The 8387-nt window shown below is 53.7% G+C and overlaps 2 protein-coding genes across 2 annotated transcripts; one reads left to right on the plus strand and one right to left on the minus strand.

Annotated features, from left to right (window-relative positions):
• Positions 1 to 5257: 5257 nt before the first annotated feature.
• FAM229A (family with sequence similarity 229 member A) lies at positions 5258 to 6026 on the minus strand. Its single transcript, XM_040228041.1, has 2 exons — positions 5676 to 6026; positions 5258 to 5519 (listed from the first exon to the last, which is right to left on the minus strand). The coding sequence occupies exons 1-2, from the start codon at positions 5801 to 5803 to the stop codon at positions 5417 to 5419; spliced, it is 231 nt and encodes a 76-aa protein (XP_040083975.1). The 5' UTR covers positions 5804 to 6026; the 3' UTR covers positions 5258 to 5416.
• Positions 6027 to 6627: 601 nt separating this feature from the next.
• On the plus strand, positions 6628 to 8173 carry TSSK3 (testis specific serine kinase 3). The gene is made up of 2 exons (XM_040228995.1): positions 6628 to 6772; positions 7484 to 8173. Exons 1-2 carry the CDS (start codon positions 6628 to 6630, stop codon positions 8155 to 8157), a joined length of 819 nt encoding a protein of 272 aa, XP_040084929.1. The 3' UTR covers positions 8158 to 8173.
• The last annotated feature ends 214 nt before the right edge of the window (positions 8174 to 8387 follow it).

Raw genomic sequence — 8387 nt, forward strand, 5'->3', positions numbered from 1 at the left:
AAGCAGCTGCTCTGGGAGGGAACGGACAGGTGGTCAGAGGAGCCTTCTTTGAGGACTGACAATTGGTGGAGATCTGAGGGGTAAGGGGAGTGGGAGGAGGCTATTCCAGGCAGAAGGAACAGCATGCTGAAAGGTGGAAAGAAGGTTTTGTGAACTCAGGGGTGTCCTTGTGGTTGGGCAAGTGATGTAAAGGAGCCGTTGATGAGATTTAAATAGAATTACATGGCTGGGTTGTGGTCTTTATAGAATAATTCGGGGCTGGAGGAATCAAGCAAGGAAGGAAGTACAAGACCATAAGACCAGTTAGGAGGAGACTTCCTTGCAGAGGCTGTGGGTTTGATCCCTGGTCAGGGAACCAAGATCCCACAGGCTGCAGAGCAACTGAGCCTCTGTGCCACAAATAGTGAGCCCACGTGCCACAGTGAAAGATCTCACATGACACAGTGAGGATCCCAGGGGCCGCAATGAAGACCCAACTCAGTCAAATAAATCAATAAAAAGTATTAAAAAAAAAAAAAGAAAAAACAGGTTGGGGGGCCACTGGAGTAATCCAGATGAATAGCAATTGGCGTCTGATTCAGGGCAATACAGAGAATTAGAGAATCGACTGTGGGCACCGGGACTGGGGCCTGGGGAAGAGAGAGGGAGTGAGGATGATTCCAGCGTCTTCACCCCAAGGGAGGGTGGGGAGAGGCCCGTGGATCCCTGTGGGGTCCAACCCTCTGATCTACCTGGTGTCAGATTGCCTGATGTCTCCCAATGGCCCTCATCCATGCTTTTTCCTAGAGGAGCAGATGGAGTCTCAAGAGGTAGATGGCTGCTAAGAAGGCCCAGGAGGAGGAGGCAGATGGGAGGAGGAAAAGGAAGTTGGGTCAGGGTTCGGATGTGATGAGGTTTCAAAGAAAGTGGCATCTGGGGTTTCCTCAGAGTCTGGAAATTCCACTGTCTCTGGATTCGCCTCCTCCATTCCTTCTTTAATTAATCAATTAGTTTTTACTTTTGGCTGCTCTGGGTCTTTGTTGCTGCATGTGGGTTTTCTCTAGTTGCGGTACGCGGGCTTCTCATTGTGGTGGCTTTTGTCTTGTGGAGCACAGGCTTTAGGGTGTGTGGGCTTCAGTAAGTGTGTTCAGGCTTAGTTGCTCCATGGCATGTGGGATCGTCCCAGACCAGGGATTGAACCTGTGTCCTCTGCACTGGCAGGTGGATTCTTATCCACTATCCCGCCAAGGAAATACCCGCCCTCTGCTCCCCGCCACCAGTTCTGAGATGCTCAAACTCAGGGCCACTCCTTAGGAATGCTGGAAGCTTTTAGGGGCTTGTGAGTCTATATCTGAAAAGCCACAATACCCTGACAGGTCCCCAGGACTCTAGAGAGTCACTAACATCAGTGTGCACTTCCCATCAGTGTGCACTTCCCATAAACTGGCCTAATGCCCCCCTGCAGTCCTCACATTAACCATTGGAGGCATGTAGCTTTCTATCCCCATTGTACATACTAGTCTTTCAGGGTTAAGGGACTTGCTCAAATTCAAACAGCTAAAACCATCCAAAAAGAGGATTTGAACCAAGCTTTGACTGACATCAGAGTCTGTGCTTTTAACTCCTGTGCTATATTAAGCCTGTCGACCCCTTGGTTGATTGGCTCAGTAAAGGGAGGAGGCTTTGTGGGGGATTTGCTTGTGGTTGGGGTGGCTGCCCCCCTCTCATATCAAGCAATGAGAAAGGGTAGTGCTGACGTCAATTGTTGCCATGGCGATACAGCAACCCTTTCCCTGCCATCTCCATGGTAACCTGAGGGGGGGGTCCATCTGTACTTCGCCCCCTCCTTCTAAAAGAGGGTCCCCTAGGGAGGGGCTGGCTAATAAGGTGTTTGAGAGAGAAGTCGGGAAGGCAGGGATTTGAGTATCCTTCTTTAACTGCGCCCCTCCCCATTCCTCAGGCAGAAAATGAGGCTGGGATGTGGAGGTCCTGCTTTGGGGTCTGCATGCATGCTAAGTCACTTTAGTCATGTCTAACTCTTTGCAACCCCATGGATTGTAGCCCACCAGGATCCTCTGTCCATTGGGATTCTCCAGGCAAGAATACTGAAGTGTGTTGCCATTCCTTTCTCCGGGAGATCTTCCAGACCCAGGGATCAAACTCACATCTCTTACGTCTCCTGCATTGGCAGATGGGTTCTTTACCACTAGTGCCACCTGGGTAGCTTTGGGGTCTGGGGACTGCTTTCTCCTCTAGGGTAAGGAAGGCAGTTCTGCTTTTCCTACCTGGGGATTCCCCTGAAAATGCCCCCTGCTCCCAAGTTCCTTAGCTTCTGAGCAGGACTGATAGGAACTTGACAAAGGGAAGCAAGAGAGATTCCAGATATCCAGCCCTTGGGGACATGGCTAGCTGGCTCTCTGCTGCCCCTTGAAGCCAAAGGCAGTATCCTCTTTTGCTCAGTGCTAGCTGTGCCTGAGATTCTTGCCTGGTGCATGACTACTGAAACCTTCCACCAGATGTTATTAGCCCCGTTTTACAGATTTGGAAATAGAGACTCGGAGAGGATAAGTAATTAGTCCAGGGTTGCACAGCTAGTAAATGACAATCAGGACTCAAATCTAGGACTCGAGTTTAGGCCAGTGGCTTTTCCTCGGGGAAAAAGGAAGAAGCAACAGAAAACATGATGGAAAAGGAAAAGAAAAATAGTCAGGTGACCCAGGTTGGAGCCTGTCACTCTCCCTGTCACCTACAGAACAAGTTCAAACACAAGGTCTCCCTGATGCAGCTTCTCTTCTGTTAACTCATCCCTGGGTCCCTTGAATTCTGAGCTCTCCAAGGGGAAGGGACCTGTCACCACCTGGTGTGGCCCAGGTAGGTGTTGGTGAAAGTTGATTGAACGGAATTCCTTAAACTTCCTTGCCTCCAGGCCTTTGCCCACGGTAATCCTTCCACTTGGAATACCCTTTCCTCTTGCTCCTGGCCATTCTAGAGCTATCTAGCTCCAGAGTCTGGCCCATTGGCAAGGTGTTTGTCCGTATTTTTTGTTCTCTCTCACTAACCAAACATATGAAAGTGGCAGTAAGTTTTTGATTTTCCCTTTTCTTTCTTGGCCACGTCTCACAGCTTGTGAGATCTCAGTCCCCTGACCAGGGACTGAACCAGGGCCATGGGAATGAAATTCCGTTATCCTAACCACTAAGCCACCAGGAAACTCCCAGGCAGTAAATCTTTTTTTTTTTTTTTGAAGGAAAGGAGGGTTCCAGAAGCCTAGAGAAAGGAAATGAGGGAGATAAGGGAGAAAGGAAGAATGGGAAGAATTCTGCATCTGTGGGCTGGGAAGGTCCATAGAGATCAGCTGGTGCTTTTCTTTTTTTTAAGCTAGTGAGGAAATGGGCCCTGCCCCCCATCAGGTCATTGCCAGGCCATGTGAGTTTCATGAGAGTTAAGGCTCATGTTTGTCAGTTTCATGGCTGAAGTCCTGCCCCAGCCTGGCTAGTAGACCTGTATTGACTGAGACAGGGACAAAACCTGAAAGAGAACCCAGTGGCCTGACTCCTGGTCACACTTTCCAAGGCTCCTCATTGCCATGGAGCTGTATTGCTCCCTGGCCCCTGTCAAACTCTCTCTCCATTTTTTTTCAGGCTTCTTTTCCTCCCAGGAGTACTTGATCATTGTATAAGCAGTCTCTGCTCCTGAAATGTTTTTTCTCCATGATTACCCGTTATTTTCTAGTCTAGTGATGCTGTCAATCACCTGACTGTGCTTGCAGCTCAAGGGTAGGTTTACCTGTGGCTCGGCCTGGTCAGTTGTAGTCTTCCATCTCCCTGACAGTGGTAACTGGCCCAAAGAACATGCTTGTGATTTGGGCCAAACACAGGCCAATCACTGCCCTTCCCAGGAATAGATAGATGGTGTTGGGGGAAGCAGCTCTCCTCTCCTGGGATGTATTTTTAGGTGGTGGGGGGCTGTGGTGTGTGGGATCTTCACTCCCCACTCAGGCATTGAACTTATGCCCCCTGCAGTGGAAGTACAGAGCCCTAACCACTGGACTGCCAGGGAATGCGGACTTCCCAGGACTTCGAAGCTGAGGCAGCCACGTTCCCTGCCCAGAGGAGATAATCAGGGATGTATGTGCGTGCTCAGTCTGTCCAACTCTTTGCGACCCTATGGACTGTAGCCTGCCAGGCTCCTCTGTCCATGGGATTCTCCAGGCAAGGATACTGGAGTGGGTTGCCATGCCCTCCTCCAGGGGATCTTCCTGACCCAGGGATCCAACCCGCATCTCCTGCATTGGCAGACGGGTTCTTTACCACTAGCACCACCTGGGAAACCCCACGTTGAGTAGTGTCCTTAAATCTAAGGGGACAGGAGACAGCGTGACCTTTGGGTTACAATTTTTTTTTCTGATATTAAAATAATACAGGTTCAATAAAATAAAATAAAATAAAATAAAATAAAATAATACAGGTTCAAAAAAACAAACAACAACAACAACAAAAATAAAATAAAATAATACAGGTTCATTAAAGCAAAATTAGAAAGTGGGAAATACTCATTGAGCTTCCAGGCAGCCCTCCTGTCATGGGCCCCTCCTAGGGATGCATTTTGCTGCCTAAAGTCTGAGGCCACTGAGGAGTGCACTAGCATCACCTGCCCCCTGGGGGGCCCTGGCCAAGGGACCAAGTGGCTTAAGGCTGAGTTCCCTCACCTGTAAAATAGGAATAAGAAATCAGTTTTTCAAATGACTTCTTCCCCAGTCTTTCTCTGACCCCACCAGTCCTTCGGAGAAACCAGGGGTGGAGATGGTGGGGGCAGCCCCTAATCCCTCCAACAAAGCCAGAGAGGCCCAGGGTCACAAAACAGAAGGCAGCAAAACCAAACCCCATCTTTGGAGAATTAAATGGGCCCAGGGTAGGTGGCCATTCTCTTTATTCTTAGTTGTCTGTCCATCTCCTCGAGTCTCAAGCTTTTCTGGGCCCCCAGAGTCCAGCACAGTAATGCTGATTTTCCTGGAGAGAAAAAGGGGAGTGTCGGGGAGAAGGATGAGGGCAGTGCCCAAGCAGAAACACGGCCCTGGAGGGGGTCGTGACTAGTAAAAAAAAAAAAGGGGGGGAGGGTTTGGTGCCCAGCCAGAAGCAAGCCGACCCGGAGGGAAGGGCGAGCCCCTGGGGCTGGGCCCAAGGGAGGAAGGAGGGAAAGGTGATATTGGATGGGGCGGAGCAGCCGGCGGGCCCGAGCCGACGGGATAAGAGAGACACGGCCAGCCGGAGTGGAAAGAACAGTTTATGCTGTGATTTATTAAAATGTGCATCATTCTTTTATTTTAAAATGTGCATCATTGTCTCGTGCTCGGCGCGCGCGCGCGACCTCAGCGTGGTGGCCCGCGTCGGGCCCCGTCCCCGCCCGGCTCCCGCGGAGCCGCCGTGCGCAGGCGCGCTCAGGTGGCGCGGGCCCGGGGGCTCCCGCCCATGGCCAGGTAGACGTCGATGGGCACGTGCAGCAGCGTCAGGCAGTGGCAGCCGGGGCAGCGTCGAAGCGGCCTGCGGAAAGCGGGGCGCGACATGGGGCGCTGAGAGGGCGGCCGGCCCCATCCTGTAGGGGGCGCATCAGTCCCAGAGGTTCGGCCGTGGGTGCGGGTTGGTCTGGGGACGGAAAGCCGGCAGGGGTGGGGCCGCGGGCAGGGGCGCTGGCCTCACCTGACCGGGTTGTGCTCCGTAGCTACCGGCTCCGGGCTGTCCTGGGACTCGGGGGCGGCGGCAAGGCCAGGGGAGTCTCCGGCCTCAATGGGGAATCTCCGACCCTGCGGGGGCTCCTGGGCACTCATGTCCAGGCCCCGGGGCGCTCTGCGCAGGGAGTGGCGGTCAGGCCGCTCCCGGGCCGCCGGGAGCCCCCTCCCCGCGCCCGCCCCCCGGGCCGTTGCTCACCTGCCGGAGGCCGAGGCCAGTCCCAGGCTGGAAGCAGCTGCCCGAGCCCTGGCCGCGGGAGGACGCTCCGGTCCAGGCGGAGCCGGGCAGGTGTCTGCGGCGCGTCCCGGCCCAGGCGTCGAGGGGAAGGGCTGCATTGTGACCCGGGCCGCGGCGCGCTGACCTCACAGAACCTGTTCCTCCAGCCGGGGAACCCTGCGCCGCCCAGGCACTTAGCGCGGCGGCGAGCCGGGAGCTGGAAGGCTCTGGCCATGGGTCGCGCAGACCCCCTGCTGTCCGATGGGGGCGTCCACGGAAGAGCCTGGCATCCCGGGCCGCCAAGCGCAGACATCGCAGCAACCCCTACAGGCGGGGCTACGACCCACTGCCTGGCGCGGGGGCGGGGCACGGAGGTGACTTAACCCGTGCTGGGTTTTGCGGTGGTAGTGGTGGTGGTGGTGGTGGTGAGGGCGGTGAGGGCAGATAGGGGCATTGCCCATTTTGGCCCAGGGTCACACAGCATTTACATCACAATTGGGCCAGAGTTTTAAAATGTCTGACCCTCTCCCTCCCCACCACCTGCGGCTCCTGTGTCCCGACGGAGAATGTTGTAGCGCTGGGGGCAGCTGCGGATGAAGTCCTTGGGGGGAAAAGAAGCGGGCCGAGGGCGATGGTGGAGTAGCGCTGCCTCGCAGAGGCAGCATGAGCTGAGAGGGTGATAGGAAGGAAGGAGGTGCTGGACAGCATGGAGGACTTCCTGCTCTCCAATGGGTACCAGCTGGGCAAGACCATTGGGGAAGGGACCTACTCAAAGGTCAAAGAAGCAGTTTCCAAAAAACACCAAAGAAAAGTGGCAATTAAAATTATAGACAAGATGGGAGGGCCAGAAGGTGAGCTGGGGCCCCTTTGGAGGAAGGGAGGGCTGGCTGAGGTGGGTGGGTGCTTCCTCCAGTAAGAAGGAAGGATCAATTCCCTCCTCCCCTTTAATCTTAAACTAAAGAAAGCAAGAGAGGCTGTGGCTCTGGAGTCAGTCAGTAGGGAACAGAGGAAGTCCAGGAAAATCACACCTTCTGAAAGTCCAAAATGAATGTGGCAGGCAGTGAAGGACCCTCAGAAGCAGAGTCAGAGCCTCCTAGGGGTTTCTTTTTCTAGGAGGCCAACTGATTGGCCAGGCCATGGCCAGGGCTAGCAGAGGGCAGGAGCTGGTGCAAGGGAGAGAGATGGGGAAAAAACAGGGCTCATGGAAAGAACTGTGGCTCAGGGGACACAGGTGAGAGGGGCTAGCTTACCACGCTGTGGGCAGATCAGGCCTCATAACTGAGTTCAATAGATTTGTCTAAAAGTTCCCACAGCACTTTGCTATCCATGGTCTCACAGGCTGCTCACAACAGTCCCTGAGGCTGACGGACTAGTTCCTTTGAATAATATATTAACTACAAAGACAGAAGTGAAAGCTCTGAAGTGTCCAGGCGGCTTGACACTGAAAGCTGTTAAAGGGAACCAAGGCCCACGACCCAGACATGGTGGGCAGACAGAAGTTGGAAGACAGGAGACAGAGGGAGGAGCTAGGCTCTTCTGGACTTGATTCTCCATATCTTTTGTTTCCTTAGAGTTTATCCAGAGATTCCTGCCTCGGGAGCTCCAGATCGTCCGTACCCTGGACCACAAGAACATCATCCAAGTGTATGAGATGCTGGAGTCTGCCGACGGGAAAATCTACCTGGTGATGGAGCTGGCTGAAGGAGGGGATGTCTTTGACTGTGTGCTGAATGGGGGGCCACTGCCTGAGAGCCGGGCCAAGGCCCTCTTCCGTCAGATGGTCGAGGCCATCCGCTACTGCCATGGCTGTGGCGTGGCCCACCGGGACCTCAAGTGTGAGAACGCCTTGTTGCAGGGCTTCAGCCTGAAGCTGACAGACTTTGGCTTTGCCAAGGTGTTGCCCAAATCGCGCCGGGAGTTGAGCCAGACCTTCTGCGGCAGCACCGCCTATGCCGCCCCTGAAGTGCTGCAGGGTATCCCGCACGACAGCACGAAGGGTGACATCTGGAGCATGGGCGTGGTCCTGCACGTCATGCTCTGTGCCAGCCTGCCTTTTGACGACACAGACATCCCCAAGATGCTGTGGCAGCAGCAGAAGGGGGTGTCCTTCCCCACTCATCTGGGCATCTCGGCCGAATGCCAGGACTTGCTCAAGCGGCTCCTAGAACCAGACATGACTCTCCGGCCTTCAATTGAAGAAGTTAGTTGGCATCCATGGCTAGCAAGCACTTCATAAAAGCAATGGCAAGTCCTCCCCAATAAAGTAGGGGGAGAAAGCAAACCCAAAAACCCGCTTCTAAGATGGTGATATCTATATTTTACACTTTAAGTCTACTTATCCTAAACTTACCTACACCCTCCCCAGCCTTACTTCTCTTTCCCTTTAAAGATCTTCATGGAACCAGAGGGCCTCATTCAGACTTCCCTTTTATTATGGCTGACAAGTGATTTTCATACAGGTGTTTA

The sequence above is a fragment of the Oryx dammah genome, unplaced genomic scaffold, assembly GCF_014754425.2.
Source record: "Oryx dammah isolate SB20612 unplaced genomic scaffold, SCBI_Odam_1.1 HiC_scaffold_27, whole genome shotgun sequence".
Taxonomy (NCBI): Eukaryota; Metazoa; Chordata; class Mammalia; order Artiodactyla; family Bovidae; genus Oryx; species Oryx dammah.

Excerpts from the sequence above, each read along its gene's own strand:
- TSSK3 (XM_040228995.1), top strand. The coding sequence starts at position 6,628 with ATGGAGGACTTCCTGCTCTCCAATGGGTACCAGCTGGGCAAGACCATT. Across the intron at positions 6,773-7,483 it reads CAAGATGGGAGGGCCAGAAG|TTTCCTTAGAGTTTATCCAG; the intron begins GTGAGCTGGGGC and ends CCATATCTTTTG.
- FAM229A (XM_040228041.1), bottom strand. The coding sequence starts at position 5,803 with ATGAGTGCCCAGGAGCCCCCGCAGGGTCGGAGATTCCCCATTGAGGCC. Across the intron at positions 5,520-5,675 it reads ACGGAGCACAACCCGGTCAG|GCCGCTTCGACGCTGCCCCG; the intron begins GTGAGGCCAGCG and ends CGCTTTCCGCAG.